This window comes from Grampus griseus, assembly GCF_964374135.1.
Source record: "Grampus griseus genome assembly, chromosome: 5".
Classification (NCBI taxonomy): Eukaryota; Metazoa; Chordata; class Mammalia; order Artiodactyla; family Delphinidae; genus Grampus; species Grampus griseus.
Window position 1 is genome coordinate 135,450,745 of NC_138998.1, and position 26,782 is coordinate 135,477,526.

Sequence of the window (26,782 nt, forward strand, 5' to 3'; positions counted from 1 at the left end):
CTTAGGGCAGTAGGCACACCATTTCCTGAGCTTCTGTCTCGCTCCTGAAACGGAGAGGGACGAGGAATTGACACCACAGGTCACTTCTAGCTCAAGATCTGGGGTCTGGCTTCCCTGGTATTGCTTGCCATAACTATATCTGTATCTATATCTATATCTGTTTCTGCATCTATCTATATCTTTTTTTTTTCCACACAGCACTGCAAAGGAGCAGGCAATATGTAACTGTGCGTTTCTTCGTCCTCCTATAGACACAATGAAAAGAGTGAACCTTAGATACAACGATGGAGGATGTATTGGGGAATTCCCTGGCGGTCCAGTGGTTAGGACTCAGCCCTTTCACTGCAGGGGGCACAGGTTCAATCCCTCGTCCTCAGGGAACTAAGATCTGCCAAGCAAGTAAGCTGTGCAGCACGGCAAAAAAAAATATTTCAAAAAGATAGATGGAGGATGTATTCATTTCCTGGGGCTGCCTTAACAAATTACCACAAACTGGATGGCCTAAAATAACAGAAATGTATTCTCTCACAGTCCTGGAAGGCAGAAGTCTGAAATCAAGGCGTCTGCACGTTTCTTCCTCCTGGAGGCTCTCAGGAAGAATCCCTTGAATGCCTCTCTCCCAGCTTCGGATGACTGCCACAATCCTCAGCGTTCTTTGCCTTGTAGATGTATAATTCCAACCTCTGCCTCTGTCTTCACATCTTCTCTCTGTGTCTCTACTTCCAATCTCCTTCTGCCTCTGCCTCTGTCTTCACATCTTCTCTCTGTGTCTCTACTTCACATCTCCTTCTGCCTTCCTCTGTTTTTTAAAGATTCTTTTTTTTTTTTGATGTGGACAATTTTTAAAGTCTTTATTGAATTTGTTACAGTATTGCTTCTGATTTATGTTTTGGGGTTTTTTTGTGGCTGCGAGGCATGCGGGATCTTAGCTCCCTGACCAGGGATCGAACCCGCATCCCCTGCATTGGAAGGCAAGGTCTTAACCACTGGACTGCCAGAGAAGTCCCTCCCTCTGCCTTTCTCTTACAAGGACACCTGTCCTTGGATTTACGGTTTGCTCTAAACCTAATTTCATCTGCGAAGTTCCTTTTTCTAAGTAAGGTCACACTCACAGGTTCTGGGGGTTAGGACTTGGACATAACTTTTGGGGCCACTATTCAATCCTCCCTAGGCAGAATAACACCCTGTTTCCTTTGGGGACAGCCTGAAGTAAGATCCTGTTACTTATCATCGGCCACATGTGGATAAAACATTGCTTTCTATGTTCTCTCATTTTGGGCGTTAGGTCAACATACATAATTAAATTGGGCCACTGCTATGTACATGTACTTCTTCATTTTCTTCTGAAGCTAACCATAGTTACAGCTACACACTCTCCAACACCTACTATGTGTCAGATGTCTTTGTAGACACCAGGACACAGTAGTGAACAAAAACAGACAGAAGCCTTGCCTTCATGGAGCTGAACTCCTACTGGGAGAGGCAGAAAATAAATAAAATAAATAGATTTTTAAAATAGTATGTTAATATCGAAAAAAAACACTAATTCTAGAGGATACAAACACCCCAATGTTCGTAGCAGCATAATTTACAACTGCCAAGGTATGGAAGCAACCTGTGTCCATCAACAGATGAATGGATAAAGAAGATGTGGTATATATATACAATGGAATACTACTCAGCCATAAAAAAGAACAAAATTTTGCCAATTGCAGCAACATGGATGGACTTGGAGGGTATTATGCTAAGTGAAATAAGCGAGACAGAGAAAGACAAATACTGTGTGATGTCATTTATATGTGGAATCTAAAAAAATACAACAAACCAGTGAATAAAACAAAAAAGAAGCAGACTCACAGATATAGAAAAAACTAATGGTTACCAGTGGGGAGAGGAAATGGGGGAGGGGCAATATACGGGTAGAGGAGAAAAAAGGGTTATTATGGGATTATATGAAATCATGTGTGTGAAACTTTTGAAAATTGTAAAGCACTGTAGAATTTTTTTAAAAAGAAGCTAGAGACTTCCCTGGTGATGCAATGGTTAAGAATCTGCCTGCCAATGTAGGGGACACGGGTTCGAGCCCTGGTCTGGGAAGATCCCACATGCCACAGAGCAACTAAGCCCAGAAGCCACAACTACTGAGCCCAAGTGCCACAACTACTGAAGCCCGCACACCTAGAGCCCATGCTCCGCAACAAGAGGAGCCACCGCAACGAAGAGTAGCCCTCCTCGCTGCAACTAGAGAAAACCTGTGTGCAGCAACGAAGACCCAATGGAGCCAAAAATAAAAAGGTTAATTAATTAATTAATTATTTTTAAAAAGAAGCTAAAAATAGTATGTTAAATGTGGTAGGTACTACGGATAAAAATAAAGCAGGAAAGGAAGGAGGATAGGCAATGCTGAGGGATGTATGTGTGTGAGAGAGAGAGAGAGAGAGGTACTTTAAACAAGTGTCTAGGGAAAGCATCATCCTCACGGGACACTTGAGTAAAGACTTGAAGAAGACGAGAGGCAGGTTCACCCGAAAGGTGAGTGTTTCTGGGATGTTCCTGGTACATTAACAGTCCAGAGGCCAGGGGCTTTAGGGGGAAGGATGGAGGAGAGAGCAGTAGATGAGATCTGAGAAGTAAAGGGTGTCAGGGGAGATCAGGCAGGGTCTCGTAGCCATTGCTATGGTCTGGCTTTAACACAGGTAGTATCTGGAGATGGTTCCAGTGTCCAAATGTCAGTTATCACATGGTAGAGCTAGGGACATCCACAGTCATAGAGGGAAGCTTGGTTACAGAACTTTTCCCCCATTCACACTTTGAACACAAGATTCATGTTAAATTTTTTTTTCAAGAGCAAACTCAAGCCTTAAAATAAGAACTCAAAACCAAGTATATGTCATCTAGCAATCTCACTTCTGAGTATATACCCAAAAGAATTGAAGCAGGGATTCATGAATGCTGTTCATAGCAGTATTATTCACAATAGCCAAAAGACAGAAACAACTGAGGTATTTACTGACAGATGAATGGGTAAACAAAAGTGATGTATCCATACAATAGAATATTATCCAGCCTTGAAAAGGAAGGATATTCTGACACTTGCTACAACATAGACGAACCTTGAAGACTGTTAAAAAACAAAATTCAACAGAGTAAATTTTAAAGATCTTATTGGTTTTATTCTCAGGCAGCAACCACTCAAGCAGATACAAAGGAGCTCTGAGGAGTTGTACAAATTGAAAGACTTTTTTTTTTCCAAATGAAAGACTTTTACCGGCAGAAGGGAGCAGGAACAAGGAAGTTAATGGGGCAAAAAGCAGGTTGGTTTTGGCAAGGTCACTTCCCTTTAGGGGATGGCAGGATCTATCAGGCATATTATCTCACTAGTGCTGAGCAGGTGACTCCTGATTGACTAGTTTAAGATTCCATTTCTGAAGGAGGCCAAACTGTAATTCAGTCTTGATTTTGGGGTGAGGAAGGGGGGTTGATTAATTGGGATAGACATATACACACTACTATATATAAAATAGATAACTAATAAGGACCTGCTGTTTAGCACAGGGAAACCCTACTCGACACTCTGTAATAACCTATATGAGAAAAGACTCTAAGAAAGAGTGGATATATGTTTATGTATAACCAACTCACTTTGCTGTACAGCAGAAACTAACACAACATTGTAAATCAACTATACTCCAATAAAAATTTTTTTAAAAAATAAAAATAACCCCCACCCCCAAAAAAGTCTCGATTTGGCAACATGGGGCTTAGCATAACTGACTCCATTTGGGGTCTGTTATCTTGTTTTTAACAGGATTTTATGCTAAGTGAAATAAGGCAGTCACAAAAGGACAAATATTGCATGATTCCACTTATATGAGGTACCTAGAATAATCAACTCATAGAAAAACTAGAATAGAAGTTACCAGGGACGAGGGAGGGGGAAATGGAGTTATTATATAATACGTAGAGTTTGTTTGGGTTGCTGAAGAGGTTCTGGACACAGATGATAGTGATGACTGCACAACAATGTGAATGTGCTTGATGTCACTGAACTGTATACTTAAAAATGGTTAAAATGGTCAACTTTAGTTATTTGTATCTTGCCACAATTTCAAAAAAATTAAAATTAAAATTAATTTAACCCCCCCTCAAAATACTAAATATATTACTTATTCCCAATGCAACAAATACATGTATTTTAGTCTCCAAAAAATCTTTTAGAAAACAACAACATCAACAGCAATAACTACATCTTGTAACTCCTAAATCACTTTCAGAGGTACAGAGTGCTTTGTGGAGTGGATAACAGGAAATAGGTTCTGCCTAAACAGAAGGAAAGGAAATGGTCATTTCCCCGCCTGTCTTCAGCACTGTTTATGTAAAAATATTCTGCCCTCTTAGATGTTTTGACTTTTGGTATCCTCCTCCTAGACAAGCCGGAAACCCTGAGGGTTAATATCTTTACTCTTTGTTTTTAAGCAACAGCTGAAAGTCAGCACATGAAAAAGAATTTTTAATTAAAGAGAGCAGAGCAAGAAACAGAACCTCAATTTTATTTATTTCCCACACCACCTCTCAGGCAGGAATTTACATACTTGAAGTTATACAATTTTTCCCAGTTTCTAAACCATGGTCCTAATTAAGTTTAAGATTTCTATACCCTTCACCAAATACTTCGTCTATCATAAAAATCTTCCTTGGATCCAAAAAAGTTTAAGAAATTGTTATAGGGGACTTCCCTGGTGGTGCCGTGGTTAAGACTCCGCCTGCCAATGCAGGGGACACGGGTTCGAGCCCTGGTCCGGGAAGATCCCACATGTCGCAGAGCAACTAAGCCCGTGCACCACAACTACTGAGCCTGCGCTCTAGAGTCCGTGAGCCACAACTACTGAGCCCATGTGCCACAGCTACTGAAGCCCGTGCACCTAGAGCCTGTGCTCCACAACAAGAGAAGCCACCGCAATGAGAAGCCCGCACACCGTAACGAAGAGCTCGCTGCCACTAGAGAAAGCCTGCATGCTGCAACGAAGACCCAACGCAGCCAAAAATAAATAAATTTATTTAAAAAAAAAAGAAATTGTTATAACATACTTGGTGGCACAAAGCCCTTTGAATTCCCAACTACCTCAACAGCACTTTATTTCTTTTTCTGTATTTTAATTTCTTTACCTGCAGAAAAAAGAAATTTAAAAAATCCCCAAACCTTTATTCTATATTACCAATGAATTTATCTTTCATTACATATATTTTCATAAAAAACATGCATAGGGCTTCCCTGGTGGCGCAGTGGTTGAGAGTCCGCCTGCCGATGCAGGGGACACGGGTTCGTGCCCCGGTCCGGGAAGATCCCACGTGCCACTGAGCGGCTGGGCCCGTGAGCCATGGCCGCTGAGCCTGCGCGTCCGGAGCCTGTGCTCCGCAACGGGAGAGGCCACAACAGTGAGAGGCCCGCGTACCGCAAAAAAAAAATAAAAATAAAAAATGCATAATTTAAAAACTATGGTTTATAGAGTCACACTCCACCTCCTATAGGATTGAATATCTACATAAACTTTTCTATTTTATTTTTTTATTGTAGTTGATTTGCAATGTTATTTTAGTTTCAGGTGTACAGCAAAGTGATTCAGTTTTATATATATATATATTCTTTTTCAGATTCTTTTCCCTTATAGGTTATTACAAAATACTGAGTATAGTTCCCTGTGCTATATAGTAAGTCCTTGTTGGTTATCTATTTTATATATGTGTATGTGTGTGTTAATTCCAAACTCGTAATTTATCCCTTCCCTTCCCCCTTTCTCCCTTGGTAACCATAAGTTTGCTTTCTATGTCTTTGAGTCTATTTCTGTTTTGTATATAAGTTCATTTGTATCTTTTTTTTAGACTGAATATAAGCGATATCATATAATACTTGTCTTTCTCTGTCTGGTTTACCTCACTTAGTATGATAATGTCTAGGTCCATCCATGTTGCTGCAAACGGCATTCTTTCATTCTTTTTTATGGCTGAATAATATTCCACTATATATATGTAACTACATCTTTTCCATTCATCTGTCAATGGACATTGAGGTTGCTTCCATATCTTGGCTGCTGTAAATAGAGCTGCAATGAACATTGGATGCATGTATCTTTTCGAATTATGGTTTTCTCAGGTTTACACAAAGTTTTTTTTTAATAAGTTTATTTATTTATTTAGTATTTTTGGCTGCATTGGGACTTCATCGCTGCACGTGGGGGCTTCTATGCTGCAGTGAAGCTACTGCAGCTCATGTGTGTAGAGCCCATGCTCTGCAACAAGAGAAGCCACTGCAATGAGAAGCCCATGCGCCACAGTGAAGAGTAGCCCCCACTTGCTGCAGCTAGAGAAAGCCTGCAGGCCACAACGAAGATCCAGTGTAGCCAAAAATTTAAAAATAAATAAGTAAATAAATTTTAAAAAGAATACTTGCCTATTCTGCCCATTTATTCAGTATTTATTGATATCAGTATGAACTCAATAATATTTATTGTATACTTTGGGTTATAACCTAATACTGCTTTCTTTTGCTGTTCAAATTGTTCCAGCTGTGGCCATTGTGGTCTTACATGTGTTTGGCAGAAAGAAAACCAAAACAAAGCAAAAAGACAAAACTGAGTGGGGGTGGGGATAAATTAGTAGTTTAAGATTAAAAGATACACACTACTGTATAGAAAATAGATAAACAACAAGGACCTACTGTATAGCAGAGGTAACTATATTCCATATCTTGTAATAACTTATGATGGAAAAGAATCTGAAAAAGAATATATGTATGTATAACTGAATCACTTCTCTGTATACCTGAGACTAACACAACATTGTAAATCAACTATACTTCAATTAAAAAAATTATAATAACTGAGTACCTACTGTGTGCAGATGCTGTCTTGAGTCCTTTCTGACCTTTAAATGTATTTTTTTGGCATTTGGTTTCCAAAGCCCATGTACCCAGCAGGACCAAGAGTACTGGCTCTCTAACCAGATGGTGACTTTGCACTAGTTATCTAATCTCTCTCAACCCCCGTTTCTTAATCTGTAAAATGGGAATAATGCTTGTTTGCAGGGTTGGGGTGAAGATTAAATGTATAACTTATAAAATTAATACATGATCCACAAAGGACAAATGACTCCTATTATACAAGCCTGGAATAGTCAAAGCCATAGAGACAGAAAATAGAATGGTGGTCACCAGGGGCTGCTGAAGGGAGGAATGGGAAGTTAGTGTTTAATAGGTACAGAGTTTCAGTTCAGGATGATGAAAAATTTCTGGAGATGGATGGTGGTGATGGTTGCAAACAATGTGAGTCTACCTAGTGCCACTGAATTATATTTGAAAATGCTTAAAATGGTAAATTGGGCCTCTCAGTGTTGTGGCCTCTCTCGTTGCGGAGCACAGGCTCAGCGGCCATGGCTCTCGGGCCTAACCGCTCCGCGGCATGCGGGATCTTCCCGGACCGGGGCATGAACCCGTGTCCCCTGCATCAGCAGGCAGGCTCTCAACGACTGCGCCACCAGGGAAGCCCCAATTTTGTTCTCTTAACATCACAAGTATTTTCCCATGCTGGTCAAGTCAGAAAATGTTTTTATTAGCTGCCTGATATTCCACTATCATCTATTTAATCATTGTCATATTTTGAGACTTACTTTTCAACATCATAAAAAACACTATAATGAACACCTTTCTGTAATTAAATACGTCTTCATCCCCATCTTGAATACATCTTTAATATAGACACAGAAGTAGAGTTACTGGGCCAAACAGGAGAATATTTTTAAGGCATGTGATGTAAGTTGTCATACCTTTCTGAAAGTACCCCAGTTGCATTGCCGACTCTCGTTTGAAGGCACCCGCACCGGTTGCCAATTGTCCCTTTATAAAATCCTTTCTCTGTTGGTAGATTAAATATGGTATCTTATTGTTGCAATGTTGTCTGTTAATGTTCTTTGCCTCCCCTCCCCCATGCCCTTATACTCAGTGTCTTTTAAAATCATTGTGTGAAATTTTAGTTTTAAAATTAATTCCTCCCTTCGCCTATAGTAAGGTTTCATTATTGTCATAACCTGTTGCTCTTTTTTGTTTTAGCATCTTTATTGGAGTCTAATTGCTTTACAATGGTGTGTTAGTTTCTGCTTTATAACAGTGAATCAGCTATACATATACATATATCTCCATACCTCCTCCCTCTTGGGTCTCCCTCCCACCCTGCTTTTTTTTTTTTACACAATTTAAAATTATTTATTTATTTATTTATTTAATTTATTTTTTTGGCTGCGTTGGGTCTTCGTTGCTGCGCGCGGGCTTTCTCTAGTTGCGACGAGCGGGGTCTCCTCTTCATTGCAGTGCACGGGCTTCTCATTGCGGTGGCTTCTCTTGTTGCGGAGCTCCGGTTCCAGGCTCACAGGTTTCGGTAATTTTGGCGCACGGGCTTCAGTAGCTGTGGCCCGCGGGATCTACAGCGCAGGCTCAGTAGCTGTCGCGCTCGGGCTTAGTTGCTCCGCGGCATGTGGGATCTTCTCGGGTCAGGGCTTGAACCCGTGTCTCCTGCATTGGCAGGCGGATTCTTAACCATTGCGCCACCAGGGAAGCCATAACCTGTTGCTCTTAAACGGGAAAAAAAAATGTGGAAACATTTTAATGTCTGAAGTTCTTTAATTTTTTAAAAAACTCCATTACCGTAAGTCACATAAAGTAAGCTCGCGTTCTTCGACGCGGCGTCAGTGGGGCACTGGGCAGCAGATCGTACGTAAGCGAGGGGCCCGAGTCCAGGCCGGCCGCCTTCAGGGTTCTGCCACCGGGCTCTACTAATGAAACAGCACTCCTCCCACCCTGCCCCGGCGCTGGAGACCAAGACAGCTGCGCCCCCGCGAGCCCTGCAGCCCGGCCAGGTATTCCCAGGGCACGCGCGCCATCCCGGCTCATCCAAGGCGCTTTCTGTGCCGACCCCGGGGCTAACCAGAGGAAAATCGCACCCACCCTCGGAGAAAGCGACATCCTTTTACAAGGCCTCCGTCGCTGGGAAGGGTGCTCTCATCTGGAGAGCTCTCTCCGCCACCTTCCACCGCCTGGATGCGTTGCTGCAGCCCCACAGCCGCTTTGGGCATCGCGGTCGGGGCTTCCGGGCGCCCACGGTTCAGCACCGCAGGCAGGGCGGGTCCACAGGCTTCAGTAACCGCCCCCCAAACCCCGCGGCCGCTTTAAAAGTCGTGGACGTGAGATTTCCCGCAAATCTGGAGACCTAGATGCAGGAATAAGTAACCCGAGGGACGCGGAGACCCCAGAGGGGCGGGAAGAACCCAGGGATCCCTCCTCTCCAGCACCGGGCGCGGGAGGCCCCTGGGCGAGGGAGCGCCCCCGACTCCACCGCCCAAGACCCCTGCCCCCTGTGCCCTCCTCTCCAAGGCTTTCTGTGTCACTTCCCGCCGTCCCCTCCCCGAGCTTCCTCGCCCCCGCTCCTGGCGATTATGCCTGGATTTCCTTTGTTCCCTCCACACCCTTGACCAGGGCTTCCCAATTCCCCTTCTTGACCTCGTCCCCTCCCCCCCGCGGCGCTCCCTCCTGGAGCTTTGCTTGTCCCCTCCCGGAGCTTCTCCGGTGCCCTCCCTACCCTCTCCCGGGTTTCCCGTGTCCCCTCCCCGCCCCGCCCCCGTTTTTAAACCTGGCGCCGAGAGCGCGGGTAGGTGAGCGCCCTCGCCTGAGCGGTTAAAGGCGCGGGCGGTCGCGGGCGCCGCTGGAGGGGCGCGGGCTCCGAGGGCACCATGAGACCCGAGGCAGCGGCTGGAGCCCGGGAGGCGCGGGGACGCGTCTGTCACTGCCCCGGGGACGGTCCACGGGGACCACCACCGCCGCGCGGGCCCGAGAGGTGAGGGTGTCCCCACGGCGCGTCGGTGCGGGGAGCGCAGGCAGGATGCTCCGGCCGCGCTGAGCCCCCGAAGTCAGGCGGAGCCCTGGAGCCCGACGCGATGCAGAGAAAGTTCCTTAGCCAGAGTCAGGGACGCAGAATCTTCTCGGCTCCAAAGCACAGTTCTGAAGTGCGGAGGCCCAGGAGGTGCCCGGCAATGGGTCAAAGCTTCGGTTTCTAGATCTGAAACCCACCGGGCTGGGATCGGTGAAGTCTTCGGGGGCCCCTCAGTGAACCCTGCAGGGGTCGCGTCACGTTGACTGTCACACTCTTGGTGACATTCTTTGTTTGCCCTGTGCGTGGGACTCAGCGTTCGCTGTCACGGGCACCAGCCTTTTTTAAGGTAGTGAAGTTAAAATCAAATTAGCAGGGGAGTTGTGGAAGGGGCTGGGTGGCCAGGCAGCCAGAGAGGAGAAACACATTCCCGCTTTTTGCATCGTAAAACTCTGTAGACTCATCTCTGTGCAGTCAGAAATTAATGAGCAACAAAGTAGCCAGCTACCGCGGGGCGTCTGAATGGAAGAATCCTGCCAGGCTGGGAAGAGAAATTCCTCAAATAATGATGTGTATCATATTTGGGATTTCTCAAAAAGCCCAGTGAAGGCAGAGAACTGAGAATGTGGCAGGAGAAAAAAACGCAAATGGCACAGACTGAGAACTTGAGAGAACATTCTGGTGTGTCCAGTGACTCTTAGGCAGACATTAGAAATTATAAGAATGTTAACTCTTATGATCTAACTTTAAAAGCAGAAAATGCTGGGGTTCACTCTTGGTCCGTGTCCTTCCAGCCAAACACCATGGAGACCTTGGATCCTGACCCCCCAGGATGCTGACCCCACCGGAACTGGAAGCGAGGTAAGGTTAAGTGTGGGCACTGTAGGTATCAACGAGTTCAGCCAGGAAGTGGCACCATCCCTAAAATAAAGGGACCATGAAAGGACTCCTCGGCCAGTCCCTCCCTTGGTCATCTAATGCAGAGGTGCCTTGGGGTCTGGGGGTAGGAGCCTGGCCAGCTAGGTGTTGATCATATCTGAGTCATATGCAGATTGGCTCTTGCTTTCTTCTCCTTTCTTGAAAAGCAAAGCCACTATGGCAGAACTGTTTCAAGGGTATTATAAGAGATTTCTTCCATGGTGGGTTTTCTCTTCTTCTTTTATTTATTTATTTTTATTTATTGGCCGCACCTCGGGGCTTGAGGGATCTCAGTTCCCTGACCAGGAATTGAACCCCTCCCACGCCACGGTGGTGAAAGTGGCGAGTCTTAACCACTGGGCCACCAGTGGAATTCCCCCATGTTGGGTTTTTTCCTGCTAACCGGCAGGTAGAAGAGAGAAGTCTGTCTCTGTCCCCCTCATCTTAGAGAAAAGCTGAGTGTGCCATTAGCCCTGGGCTGGTGCCACAGAGCAAATACGGGCAGAGCCCTGTCTCAGGTGCCCGGAAGGTGTGGTTAAAAGTCCCCACCCGCCGCCTGGCCCTTTCTGAAGCTCTCTGGGCCCTGTCTGCAAGCACTCCTGGGGTAAGTCATGTTGTCTGAGCAAACACACTCCAGCTGAGGGCTTTGTGGGTGAAGATTAATCACCACCACTACTCTTTTGTCTCCTGCATTGGTAACGAAATTGTTTTATACTTACTGGAGTAATGACTTACTTTCATAGAATTTGCCTGTCCTTTGTTATATTTTAAAATATAAATTGATGACTTTTAAAATGCTGGAGTTAATTGGGCTGGGAAGGACCATTAGGTTACACCTGTGGCATTGTGCAGTTATTTTTAGTATGATAAGAAACTCAGGTTCAGACCTTTCATGCATTTTGAAATTGACTCTTTTATTAAATTAGTCTGAATAATGAGAGTTTTAATTCGGTTACTATTATTTAAAGAGTGAAGCAAATCAAATTATATTAAATTAACAAGGAATATTATTTTTTAGCGCAAATTATTGTTACATACAATATCTAAATAATGGGAAGTAATTCCTTCTTTTGCATTCAAACTTAAGTTCTTAAACATAAGATTTAAAAGGTGTTTGGGAGAAAAAATTATCCAATTTTCTTTTAAATGAAGTGTTTGTATAGCCTCTCCCTTTGCAAGAATGAAAATACAGCACACTTTCTAATGTAAGGTAGTCTTTTTTTTTTCCTATTATTATAAGAAGGCCATTTGTGAGAAAAATGAAGATTACTCGCAGAAAAATGTTAAGCTATGACAACTTTCTGTTGATCATCAGCGAGGCACAACGGATCAAGCAGTTGCGTTCATGGATTTGTTGGGGGGCCGGGGTGGAGAGTGGGTGTTCATGGGGGCTGTAGAGCTCGCTGCCCGGCTCCCCCCTTGGCCAGCTCTTTGCAGACCCCGATCTGCCGGGCAGAGCGGTCAGCTGCGGACGACTGCAGACCCGAAGTATCGCGCTCGGTTCCCCGGAGCCCCAGCCTGGGGAGGGCAGCCCGGCGCGGGGAGGGACGGCTTCTTGCTCAGCAGCGCCCTCTGTCGACAAAGCAGGAGAACTCCTCGGCTCCTGAGCTCTGTTGTGTATTTCTTGAGAAATGTCATTGGTCGGGAATGGTGTGGGTGAGGGGTGAGGGATCACTGCCTAGTGACCTGTACCACAACTGCAGGCGAGCAGATCACAGTTAGAATACTATAGGGCTTCCCTGGTGGCGCAGTGGTTGAGGGTCCGCCTGCCGTTGCAGGGGACACGGGTTCATGCCCCGGTCCGGGAAGATCCCACATGCCGCGGAGCGGCTGGGCCCGTGAGCCATGGCCGCTGAGCCTGCGCATCGGGAGCCTGTGCTCCGCAACGGGAGAGGCCACAACAACGTGCCACAAAAAAAAAAAAAAAAAAAGAAAAAAAAAGAATACAATCTAAGTTCGAGGGAAAGTCTCAAGACCCTGTGTCCTGAGCAGTAGGGTCACCCTCGCTCATTTGGTTCCCCTGGTACCACCGCTTAGGAGCTGTCTCCCTCCCGTGCCTGGGAAAAAATGAATGACGACCCAAGCCTGCAAGGGAGACGATTTCTAGGGCATGTAAGGAACTGTGTTCTCCTGCGCGTCCTTCCATCTTCCAGGCTTCCTGCATCGTAGCTTTTTTTTTTTTTAATTTAATTTAATTTTTTTATACAGCAGGTTCTTATTACTCATGAAGTTTATACACATCAGTGTATAGATGTCAATCCCAATCTCCCAATTCATCCAACCACCACCCCCGCCCCCCTGTATCGTAGCCTTACCAGAGTCAGAGGCATGTGTGGAGAGAACACAGAGAGATCCTCACAAAAGTCTCTCTTGTATTTCTTCTTTCGCACAAACACCCCCCCCCCCCTTTTTTTTTTTCTTGGTAGAGACACTTGGAAACATGTATTCTGAGAGAATCAGAAGGTTTCGGTACAAATGTCATAAAAATGTGATGTGATACACATATCACATGTGAGCCCCGCTGTGGCTAAACAATTACCCCCCTACCTCCCCCCCCACCCCCAATGTTCGGCGGCTGCTCACTGTTCCCGGGACCCTGTCAGGAGCTTCTGTGGAGATCATGCATTGTTGGACGGCGGGGTGTTCTTGTTTGACGTCCTTTAGCTAAAGCACAGTTACGTTCTTCAACAGCTCCCTGTCAGTGTGTCCTGAGGCCCCTCCCCCCTCCCCCAAGGAAAGCTGTCACCTCTCTGGGTGCAAAGGGAAGGTGCTGTCTGTGGCATTTTGGTTTCGTAGCTGTTCAGCCCTGTCGCACATCCCTTTAACGCAGTGTGTACCTTGTATACATTTTTGTTACCCTGAATTATCAGAGTGTGAATATTTAGACGTTTAAGTCATCAGAAAAGGACGTTTAAGGGGAGGATATTTGAGGTGTGAAGTTTTAAAATCTGTGTATGTTTGTGGGGTAAAGTTTACAGAGTTTATAAAAGTGTGCTATGTGTTTCCCAGAGTCTGGTTAGAATTAATCACTTAAAGGAAGCTATTACTCCATACTAGCCACCACTGCCTTTAGGCGTCCACCAAGGCTTGCATTGTCTATTATATCCTCTCGCATCACAGAGTGTAAAATTGCCACTGACAGCCCAGGATTGCTTATGGTGGTAGAGTGAGTCTGAGCAGTTAGAGATACCTTATAATTATGAACAGAGCTTAATACAGATGTGATTTCTTGGAGACACCAAAGAGTGAACTTCATTATGGAAAAGATTTTGTTCCAAAGACCGTCATTCTTTCCCTTAGCTTACCATAGCATATTATAAAAATAAGCCTGGTAAAATTTCAAGGAGGCTTATGGTTTGAGGTCTTACATTCAGATTTTTAATCCAGTTTTTTTTGTGTGTGTATGGTGTAAGATAGGGGCCCAGTTTCATTCTTTTGCATGTGGCTGTTCAATTTTCTCAAGACCATTTTTTGAAGAGACTGTCCTTTCCCCATTGTATATTTTTGTCTCCCTTGTCATAAATTAATTGACGATATATATGCATAAGTTTATTTCTGGGCTCACTATTCTGTTCCATTGATCTATGTGTCTGTATTTAGGCCAATACCATACTGTTTTGATTCCTATAGCTTTGTAATATAGTTTGAAATCAAGAAGTGCAATGCCTCAGGCTTCTCCTTCTTTCTCAAGATTGCTTTGGCTATTCAGGGCCCCCAGCACGTGGTCTCCACCCTTTTGGATGCTACCAAATGTCCTTGGAATCTATCTTTCCTTTCCCTTCTGGTTGGTGTTACTTGAGTTCAAACCACCTCTTGTCAGGTGCCTCCAAGCCCTTAGCTCACCAGTCTATGCTATGCACTGCTCCCAGCAGCCACCATGATCCTTAAGATACAGATCTGATGGTTGAATTCCCAGCTCAGAGTCAGTAATGGTCTTGAATCCTGTCTCCAGAATGAAACTTAGACTCAGTAGTGGGTATTCAAGTTGTTCAGTGTCTGGACTTAGCTTCCTTTAGAGCCCTTTTACCAATGCAGTCTCTCATTCATTCCACGCTGGGCTCCACCTTTCCACGCTGTGCTCTCTATTTTCCCGCCCCTCAGAATTTGATGCTCTGCTCCACTAGGAATAGGTCCAGAACTGCATACCCAAGTGCCACTGATGTCTCTGCCAAGGCCCCCATGAACCCTTTCCTGATCCTCTTCCTTGTTTAGAATAGTTAGCATCTAACTGTATGGTGCTTTGTAATGTAGTTATTTGCCTCTATGTGTGTCTTTCCTCATTAGATTTAAAATGCATGAACTGGGGGACTGTGTCCGACTCATCCTTCCACCTTGGGATCCCTCACAGGGCCCGGGATATCATGACAACAGTGAGAGGGAGAGGAGCTTATCAAATACTGTTAAGGTGTTTAAACTATCTCTAAAATTGGAACTGACACAAGTGCAGGCTACTTAGATTTTATTTTTAAAAACTTCAGGATGCTGCTTTCAGAGGCTTCTTGACTGTGTCTGTGTTTGTATGTGTCTGTCTTTATAGCTTGAGCCTGGGTGTGACCAACAAACCTTTGGATCGAAGGGGGCCTTTGGGTTTCAGCATCCTGTAAGGTAATATCTGACTTCACTGTAAGAAATGTATTGTTTCCTTTTTTTAAATTATTATTTTTATTTTTATGTAACATTTCTAAAGGTTTACAAGATATGATTTTAAAATGGATGTATTTTATGGTTCTTATGTTAATTGATACAAACATAGCAAAATACCTATGTGTATAAATTATTTGGCCAGTATCCACTCACTTCATACCTTTAAGAAAGAGAATATAAGCTCATTTGCAATCATAATAACTAACTAGTTAATAACATAAAGCAAGCTAAAATAATTTTTAAAGAATGTTGACCTGAAAAAGTGTAATGATTCTCAGTGTAGGCGTTCCTATGTGGGACAAATTAATGTGTGAATTACAATACAGTTTAAAAGTACACTTGCGGGGCTTCCCTGGTGGTGCAGTGGTTGAGAGGCCACCTGCCGATGCAGGGGACACGGGTTCGTGCCCCGGTCCGGGAGGATCCCACATGCCGCGGAGCAGCTGGGCCCGTGAGCCATGGCCACTGAGCCTGCGTGTCCGGAGCCTGTGCTCCACAACGGGAGAGGCCACAACACTGAGAAGCCCGCACACCGCAAAAAAAAAAAAAAAAAAATACACATGTGTATAATTATCCTCTAAAGATAATTTATAATTTTTGAAGATAAATCTATGACATTTCAGAATAATGTTTTTCAGTCCATAATCTTGAAAAAACGATTAAGGCTACCTTCCACATAAGGCGTCCTCTGCCGGACTATATTATTTCCTTTAAATATAAGCATTAATACACTTCAGTGTCTTCAAGTGTATACATTTTCAAAAAATGGAAAATAATTCAGTATATTCTCCAACATTATTTAGTTATGATTATCCTTCAAGGATATTTTGTTGGATTTCTAGAATCTATTCATTCATTCAGTGTTTCATTTGCAAGTTGGAATTGGCCTCTTTTCTTTATACTTGTTTATACCTCTTTTTTATACCATATTCTGCCTTGTGTTAAATTTAATTGCATATGAATTATATACGCATATCAGCTTATTTACTTAGATATTTAGGTATATTTCTATTTTTCTCCCAGGATATAAGTTAATGTACTGCCTAGTGCAAAGTAGACCCCCTAAATGTAGATGTGGAGTAAATGAGGGACTGGATGGATACTGTACCACGGTTGGATCTTCTGGCCTCTGAGTAGTTCTTTCATGGTCCTGGTCTTGGCGGTGATCAGGACCCTCACTGCTGTATCCCTCTTTTTTGTTTGTTTCTTGGCCACGCCGCTTGGTTCCCTGACCAGGGATTGAAATTGTATCCCCTGCACTGGAAGTGCGGAATCCTAACCACTGGACCACCAGGGAATTCCCTATATCCCTCTTACATTTCATGCATTTTGGGCAAGTGGTTCATGCACTGGACTTTTATCTGTTTCTCTATGTCTGTTTCTCTCCTATCTCTCTCAGCCTGTCTCCTTCCAGGTGTCATTTCCTTCACCAAAATAAACCTAGCCTACGCTGTCACCTCTCATCAGAGTATTTTTCCCCTGGTTGTCCTGGAAGACTAGAAGCTTTAATAAGACTCAAGGATACTAATTGCCAGAGATGAAAATTAGAGCCCCTCAAACTGATCAAAGGGTGATTTTTGGAAAAAGGAAGTTTTCCTAGTGTTTCACATCTGTGGTCTTCAATCCTCATGAAATCACTGGGGAAGCTTTACAAATGCAGGCGGGAGGTGGGGCGGGGCGATTCCCCTGGGGGTGCTGGGGAAAAGCGCGGGTATCTGTATATTTACAGGCTTCCCAGGTGACCCCAGTGTGGGCTGGGGTTGGGAGCCACCCCCTCCTTCATGCCCCATGAGCCTTCACCTTCACACCTGCCCCTGGGCCTGCCTCACAGACTCTGCTGTGCCCTGACTTTTGATTCATTGAAAATGCAGTGACTGGTGATGTGTGATCTGCATCTGTGTAACCGTGCGTTGCGGGCTGAATACATAACTTTATCTTTATTACAAAATTTTATCTTTTTATACACAAAAATGGGGGGAATGATATAGTGAACCCCCATGCGCATCACCAGCCTCAATAATTATCAGTGTTCTCAGGATCTGATCGTGCTTATCATCTCTCCCAAAGATTTGTTGTTAGAATAGTTTAAAGCAAATCCCAGACATCCTACACACTCACTTGTAAATACCTCAGCATGACACCTAATTTTTAACATGGCCAACCACTAAACTATGCTGTCCTGGATTTACATAGATGTGCATTCTCTCTGTTGCAGAGTTTCTCAGTCTCGGCACTACTGACACTTTGGACTGGCTAATTTTAAAAAATTGAGATATAGTTGACTGGGGTGGATAATTCTTTGTTGTGGGGCTGTCCTGGGCCTTGTGAGGTGTTTAGCAGCATCCCTGGCTTCTACACACTAAATGACAGTAGCTGCCCTTCAGTTGGGATAACTAAAGTTGACTCCAAACATTGCTGAAGGTCCCCTGGGGGTTGAGAACCATCAACTATTGGAAATCTTAGAAAGTTAAAAATCGCCCTACATTATTTATAGTAAGGTGTTTTCTCTCCCTTTTCTCCTCCATCCAAAAAGGGGGGAATTGAAATCAGCTTTGCAAACAAGCAATGATCGATAGGTAATCCCTCTCAGTTCCTTTATGAGACCACAGGGGAAAATGCAAACGATTAGTAAGTCAAAGCTACAAGAAGAGATTATGGGGACAGTGGGACATTTAAAATACTTTCCATGTATAACTGGAATCCTAAATTCACAAAACCTGGATGTAGAGGTTCCAAATTCTATATATTCCTTTTCTTCCTTCTTTCCTTCCCTTCCCTCCCCCCGCCCCCCTGCTCTCTTTCTCCCTCTCCCTCTCTCTCTTCTAGAAAAATTGCCAGGGTTGCCATTTTCTATTCTGCCAAAGTGAGGGATGCTCCCCTACAGGCGACATTTACTATGGCAACATTCAGAAAGATTAGCCACTTCTCTAGACCAGGGTTTCAGGGTCAAGTTTCCTCCGAAGTCATGACATTCCCTCTGTTGGGGGGGGGGGGGGTCGGAGGGGAGTGAGGCATCCCCTGAATAGGACATATATTATCCAGGATGAATCAGGTCCTTTGTTCGATCAGAGAGAGCCTCTTAACTTTGGAACTCAATGTTTTACTACCCTTTTACCTTTGTGGAAGCACACCCTTCTCCCTGTGTTGGTCTAAATTGATCTGCTCACCCAGATTACAGCTCAATTCCGACCTAGTGTGGGGTTCACTACCAGGTCCCCCCATCTGCCCACAGTTTTGTGTTCTGGTGACTTAAAAAACCCCACTGTGCACAGTGAAGGCAAAATCAGGAGGGAAGATTGGGGCTTAGCTGCTTCTAGGGAAAAGGATCCTCTAGATGCAGTTTAAGACTGTTTTCAGGTTGATTAATGATGTATTTGTTTCTTAAATATTAGACTTTATTTACCCATTTCTAAGCGTCAAGAGTATCTGCAGAGTTCCGGGGAGAAGGTGCTGGCCAGCTTCCCCGTGCAAGCCACCATTCACTTCTACAACGATGAGTCCAATTCAGACGAGGAGCATGACCAAGAGGTCCAGCCCTCCGACCTGCAGCGCCAGGAGGCGCAGGACAGCCCGGGAGGAAAGGGCAGAGACCGGCTGACAAACCCAGGATGGCGCCCCGGAGGCTGCGGTGGCCTCGGTGGTAAGGGTCCGCTCGCCTACCCTGACTCTCTGGAGGATGCTGCGTGCCCCTCATCCAAGTAGTCTGTCTCTCCTGCACCAGACCCACCTCACACGTGCCCTGGGGACAACCCTTGGGGACAGCCGCGCCAGGACACCTTGAGTTTCAACACACTTTGCATGTACGAGGACTTGACTTTCTTTGGCCAGCACCCCGCTCGTGGCGAGGGCTCAGCTTGTACTCATCCCTTCTCCTAGTGATTCTCTGTGCCTCATTTGTACCTTTGAGAAAGGATTCTAGGTCCAAGAGGTTTGCATCCACATGGATTGCTATCAGGAGGGGCCAACTTTCAGAGCACGTTCGGCAATGTCACTGTGCTGATCAAAAGACAAATTATTCCATATCGATTAATAACCCACCCTCGCCTCTCACTTAACCTGAGACCCTTTATTTGGGTTTTTCCACTTTTGTAAAAATGATCCAGATATTGTCCGAGCCCAATGTGGTTGCTTAGTGACATTCTGAAAAAAAAGTTCATTTATAAAAAACAAACACACTGAATAATTTCCATAAAAGTAACAAAAATAAAAAGATAAGGATCTGTGGGGGGAACCATTCTGGATAAAAACATATATGATGCTTGTCTAAGCACTGTGTGTATGGATAGAGAGACGAGCTTTAACTCTTAGCTGGGGACCACTTTGGGCTTATTACTTGACTAGAGTAACACTGTTTTCAATCAAAGTACCAAATGTAATATCATTTTCAGCTTTTTATATTTTGATGACCAAATGAGTGTATTTGTCAAGGTTTTTTACTTAACTATTTTGCATGTTGTTGTCTTCCCAGTTTCTACTTGAAATAAATATTTTGAGAGACAAAAATCGTTTGATAATCATCTTTTTTGTTTGACATTTTAGATTCAATTAGTGCCTCCTTTAAAGTTTTTAAAAGTTTGTTAGGATTTTTCTATATTTAACTCTTTATATTTCTGTTTTTTTAAGAATGTAGAAAAAGTATAAAAATGAAAGCAAAATGGCCTATAAGCTCAATGCTCTGAAAAATCCATTAATATTAAAAAATAGGAGGGGAACTTCCCTGGTGGTCCAGGGGTTAAGAATCCACCTTCCAATGCAGGGGGCCCAGGTTGGATCCTTGGTCAGGGAACTACAGTCCCACATGCCCTAGGGCAACTAAGCCCAGGAGCCACAACTACTGAGCCCAAGCACTGCAACGAAAGATCCTGCGTGCTGCAACTAACACCTGGCACAGCCAAAAATAAATAAATAAATATTTTTTTAAAAAATAGGAGGGAATTCCCTGGCGGTCCAGTGGTTAGGAGTCAGCACTTTCACTGCCAAGGGCATGGATTCAATCCCTGATTGGGGAACTAAGAGCCCACAAGCTGCGCACCATGGCCAGAAAATAAAATAAAATAAAATAAAAAATAGGAGTAATACATGCAAATATTCCAACAACCCAAACATTATAGAAAAGTATTGATATGTGTTGCAAAGTAGCCCTCTCCTGTCTTCCCCTTTCTCTGTCCAAAGGTAGCCGATATCAATATATTTTTTAAAATATTTATTTACTATTTTTTAAAAAATAAATTTATTTATTATTTATTTTTGGCTGTGTTGGGTCTTTGTTGCTGCACACGGGCTTTCTCTAGTTGCGGCGAGTGGGGGCTACTCTTCGTTGCAGTGTGTGGGCTCCTCATTGCTGTGGCTTCTCTTGTTGTGGAGCACAGGCTCTAGGCGTGCAGGCTTCAGTAGTTGTGGCACGTGGGCTTCAGTAGTTGTGGCGCACGAGCTTAGTTGCTCTGCGGCATGTGGGACCTTCCCGGACCGGGGCTCGAACCCGTGTCCCCTGCATCGGCAGGTGGATTCTTAACCACTGTGCCACCAGGGAAGTCCCTAAAAATATTTACTTATTTGGTCGTGTCGGGTCTTAGTTGTGGCATGTGGGATCTAGTTCCCTGACCAGGGATCAAAGTCGGGCCCCCATGTATTGGGAGCGCGGAGTCTTATCTCCTGCACCACCAGGGAAGTCCCTCAATTATTTTTATTATTATTATTGCTCTATCCCTTAAAAAATACTTTTTAGAATTTTTTCTTTTAACATTTTTTTCTTTAAAAGTTTTTTCAGATGTAGAAAACAAACTTATGGGGACTTCCCTGGTGGCGCAGTGGTTAAGAATCTGCCTACCAGTGCAGGGGACACAGGTTAGAGCTCTGGTCCGGGAAGATCCCACATGCCGTGGAGCAGCTAAGCCCGTGTGCCACAACTACTGAGCCCGACTACCTAGAGCCTGTGCTCTGCAACAAGAGAAGCCACTGCAGTGAGAAGCCCGTGCACCACAACAAAGAGGAGCCCCTGCTCGCCGCAACTAGAGAAAGCCAGCTCGCAGCAACGAAGACCCAATGCAGCCAAAAATTAAAAAAAAAAACCCAAACTCCAAACTTATGGTTACCAAATGAGTAAAGGCAGAGAGATAAATTAGGGGGTTGGGATTAACATATTCACACTACTATATATAAAATAGATAACCAACAAGGACCTACTGTATGGGTCAGGGAACTCTACTCAATATTTTGTAATAACCTATAAGGGAAAAGAATCTAAAAAAGAATGTATGTATGTATATATATATATATATATATAAAATCATTTGCTGTGCACCTGAAAATAACACATTGTAAATCACTATAGTTCAACTAGAAAAGAAAGAGAGAAAGAGAAAGAAAGGAAGGAAGGAAGGAAGGAAGGAAGGAAGGAAGGAAAGAAGGAAGGAAGGAGGGAGGGAAGTTATTTGTTCTTCATCCAGGTGTCCATGACTTGGACAGTAGGAGATGTCATCCATTTGACACATTACAGTGAACTTAAAGGAAAGGGATTGATCAATAAGTTTATTTGCATATAATTAACTGAGTAAAATTCCCATTTGAGCAAAAAAATTCTTTGTTTTTCTTTTAAAAATGTTTTTATTGTTTAGTTGTATTCTTTCATTTATTGTTCAAAGTACCTTTTTCCAAACTTAAAAACAACTCTTACTGGGCCTGTTTCAGAAAGGATTTAAGATGGCCTCCTCTTTTGCTGGATTTTTAACAAAAACGCTAGAAGCCTTACTCTCCCTTCCTGTGATGCTTGGGATGGACCTTAAGTCATCGCATTTGGCTTTATTTTGTTTTCTTAATAAATCAGTTCTAATGGGAAAAAAGATCTGGCCCAGTCACCAGTTTACCATGAAGAAACCAAACCTTGCCCGCACGCTGATGGCACCAGAATTTTGGCCAGCTTAATGCAAATAAGGAAAATGAGACCTTTTAGGCACGGTGGTGACGGCATCACAGGTCCTGTGAGAGAGGCATTTGTGACGTGGGAGACGGTGCACGCGGGGCTCCTGTGTTCTTGCTGGTGACTGTGGTGACGTGGGTCCGCTGTGTAAGGGCTCAAACCTGAGCGAGCTCCACATTTTTGATCACGTATCCCTATCATTGAAAAAATATTGAGGCAGGGGAGATAAATTAGGAGTTTGGGATTAACATATACACATTGCTATATATAAAATAGGTAAACAACAAGGACCTACTGTATAGCACTATACTCAATATCTTTTTTTTAATATGTGTATTTCTATATTTATTTACTTTTGGCTGCGTTGGGTCTTGCTGCACTGGCTTTCTCTCTAGTTGTGGCAAGCGGGGGCTACTCTTTTTTGTTGTTGGGGGCAGGAGTTTCTTAATTAATTAATTTATTTTTGCTGCGTTGGGTCTTCGTTTCTGTGCAAGGGCTTTCTCTAGTTGTGGCAAGCGGGGGCCACTCTTCATCGCGGTGCGCGGGCCTCTCACTATCGCGGTCTCTCTTGTTGCGGAGCACAGGCTCCAGACACGCAAGCTCAGTAGTTGTGGCTCACGGGCCTAGTTGCTCCACGGCATGTGGGATCCTCCCAGACCAGGGCTCGAACCCGTGTCCCCTGCATTAGCAGGCAGATTCTCAACCACTGCACCACCAGGGAAGCCCCAGGGGCTACTCTTCGTTGCGGTGTGTGGGCTTCTCATTGCGGTGGCTTCTCTTGCTGCGGAGCACGGGCTCTAGGCACGTGGGCTTCAGTAGTTGTAGCACATGGGTTCAGTAGTTGTGGCTTGCAGACTCTAGAGCTCAGGCTCAGTAGTTGTGGCGCGTGGGCTTAGTCGCTCTACAGCATGTGGGATCTTCCTGGACCAGGGCTCGAACCGGTGTCCCCTGCATTAGCAGGCGGATTCTTAACCACTGCGCCACCAGGGAAGACCCTATACTCAGTATCTTGTAATAACCTATAATGGAAAAGAATCTGCAAAAGAAATATATATCTATATCTATGTATCTATATCTGAATCACTTTGCTCTACACCTGAAACTAACACATTGTAAGTTAACTGTACTTCAATGAAAAAGTTAAAATATACAAAATATAAGAACAAGGACTAAAAGCAAAAACAAAAAAACTTGAGCCTGCACCTGAACATGTATTCACTTATAAACTCTACCTTATGTTGAGTCATTTGAAATTGCTGATGTTCCATTGTTCTGACCTACAAAAATAGCAATTTCATATGATCACATACCATCCGACTAATAGTTTTACACATTGTTAAGATATACACACTACATATTTTAAAGGATAATACACATATCAAATAATCATTGTAAACATAATTTTAATTAATTTTAAATATTTTTACTCATGTATTTATTATATATTAAATATAATTTAATATTTAATTTATCTCACAGAGAAGCATAGAGTCACATGAAAGAGACACATCATGCACTTAATAAATCACAGTATTTGTTTTCAGTCCCATCCGCCTATTTTGCAGAAGATTTTGTTGCAGTTTGATGAGTAAATTTCCATGATCCTTTTTGTCAATTTGTTGTTTTTTGAACCAACAGATGTTGCATTTCGTATTTTTATTTGGCTACATAATATATTTATGTTTTAGCCACTTCTGGGGAGATTTTAAAACATTTTATTTATTTATTTTTAGAAGTTTATTTACTTATTTATTTGTTTTTGGCTGTGTTGGGTCTTCGTTGCTGCGCGCGGGCTTTCTCTAGTTGCGGCCATTGGGGGCAACTCTTTGTTTCGGTGCGCGGGCTTCTCATTGCGGTGGCTTCTCTTGTGGAGCATGGGCTCTAGACACGCGGGCTTCAGTAGTTGTGGCATGCAGGTTCAGTAGTTGTGGCTCGCCGGCTCTAGAGCACAGGCTCAGTAGTTGTGGCACAAGGGCTTAGTTGCTCCGTGGCATGTGGGATCTTCCTGGACCAGAGCTCGAACCCGTGTCCCCTGCATTGGCAGGTAGATTCTTAACGATTGTGCCACCAGGGAAGTCGTAAAACATTTTAAATGTTTTTGTTTTTTTGTCTGAAGGCATACAGACTTGGTGGGGTTTTTTAAAAGCAACATCAATTTCAGCAGAAAACTCACCTAACGGTAGAAACAATTCCAAACACCTATTTTCACAAGGCTCTTCTTCACAGCATGAGTTTCTTTTGATTTAACCCTTTTTCACTCATTTTTAAGAATATCATCTGTGAGGACTTCCCTGGTGGTCCAGTGGTTAATTAAGACTCTGCACTTCCAATGCATGGGGCGCGGGTTCCATCCCATCCCTGGTCCAGGAACTAACATTCCACATGCTGCCTGGTGAGGCCAAAAAAAACACAATCTCTGCATCAAAGAAACAACTCTTTTTTTGTGTTTGTCTTGTTAAAATATTTGCTAACTGGCATATTTCTAACAATCAGTTAGCCTACAAAAAGGTCAGAAAAACGTAAAAATCTTTTCAGTTTGACAGTCCAGTGCTTTGCCAAAAAGATAGCTGCTAACTTCTGTTTAGTTTGAAATACTGTTGGGGTCACTCCTCATATGATGACAAAGGCTTGCAAAAGTTCCCTATTTGAAAGTTCTTGTTTTTATAAAATTAACTGCACTGTCTAACCTTTCTGGAGTCAGGAGGCTACCACTGGCTTATGTACATCTTAAAGCAAACCAGAGGAGAGAGAGAAGATTGCTCTACAAAAGTCTTTATTTTCCTTTCACACGGGCCTGATCAGGGAATTTCTCTTTTTTTATTACTTTTTTTTGGCCACGCCCTGCGGCTTATGGGATCTTAGTTCCCCGACCAGGGATGGAACCTGGGCCACGGCAGTGAAAGCTCCAAATCCTAACCACTGGACCACCAGGAAATTCCCAGGGAATTTCCCTTTAAGAACCTGAATGTCTGGCAACACTTGCCTGAGTTCCCATGTGGAACCAATCAGCTGGTGTTGAGTCACAACTGCCCCAGTTGAACAACCTTGTCCTCTTCAATTCTCCACAGTCTCCACTGTTCCCTATTGGACACACTCTCGTTTTCCATTTATTATTTACAAAAAAAAAAAAAAATCCCTATGATTGCTTTTTTGTTTGATTTTTGGCTTTGTTGGGTCTTCGTTGCTGCGCGTGGGCTTTTTCTAGTTGAGGTGAGCAGGGTCTACTCTTCATTGCGGTGCACAGGCTTCTCATTGCGGTGGCTTCTCTTGTTGCAGAGCAGGGGGCTCTCGGAGAGCGGGCTTCAGTAGTTGTGGCACATGGGCTCAGCAGCTGTGGCTCGGGGGTTTTTGTTTGAGCAGTTTATTTTTATCACCTTTTTTCCTGTGATAGGAAGATGATATATCTAAATAAGAGAAAAAGTACCTTGTACAGAAATATCAGAGGGAGAATTTTCTACTTTCCTGCAGGGCATGAGTCATGTCTGCATGACTCATTTCTGAAGAATTACTTGTGAAAGACCAATGCATAAATAGGTGATTTTTCATGATGATTATGAAAATGATGGATGTTTATAAAAATAATTTGGCTGAGAGGTTGCTGGGCAAGTCTAAAATACAGTATTATTTTAATATTCTATTATATCATTATATGGTAATCCTTAACAAGCAGATTTTATTTTATAGTTTTAGATATTTCAAAAAGATGCTCAATGTCATTAGTCATTACAGAAATGCAGATTAAAACCACAATGAGATACTGTCATGTACCTATTAGAAGGATTAAAATTTTTTAAAAATTGAACTATAGTTGATTTACAATATCATGCTAGTTTTAGGTGTACAGCAAAGTGATTCAGTTATCTCTCTCTCTATATATGTATGTATTCTTTTTCAGATTCTTTTCCATTATACATATTATAAGATATTGAATATAGTTCCCTGCATTGTCCAGTAGGTCTTTGTTGGTTATCTATTTTATATATAGTAGTTTGTATTTGTTAATCCCATACTCCTAATTTTTCCCATCCCCCCTTCCCCTTTGATAACCGTAAATTTGTTTTCTATGTCTGAGTCTGTTTCTGTTTCGTAAATAAGTTCATTTGTATTATTTTTTAGATTCCACATATGAGTGTATCATATAATATTTGTCTTTCTCTGTTTTACTTCACTTAGTATGATAATCTCTAGGTCCATCCATGTTGCTGCAAATGGCAATATGTCATTCTTTCTTATGGCTGAGTAATATTCCATTGTATGTATATATACCACACCTTCTTTATCCATTCCTCCCTTGATGGACACTTAGGTTGCTTCCATTGCTTAGCTTTTTTTTTTTTCATTGCTTATCTTTTTACAATAGCTTTACGATAGCTATTTTTACAATAGCTTCTTA

General features: G+C 43.3%; 1 protein-coding gene across 1 annotated transcript; it reads left to right on the plus strand.

Moving 5' to 3' along the window:
- Positions 1-9,774: 9,774 nt before the first annotated feature.
- On the plus strand, positions 9,775-19,175 carry RIPPLY3 (ripply transcriptional repressor 3; the record flags this gene model as incomplete). Its single annotated transcript, XM_082654807.1, has 4 exons — positions 9,775-9,878; positions 10,706-10,772; positions 15,367-15,434; positions 18,866-19,175. The coding sequence occupies 4 exons, from the start codon at positions 9,775-9,777 to the stop codon at positions 19,173-19,175; spliced, it is 549 nt and encodes a 182-aa protein (XP_082510933.1).
- Between the last annotated feature and the right edge of the window lie 7,607 nt (positions 19,176-26,782).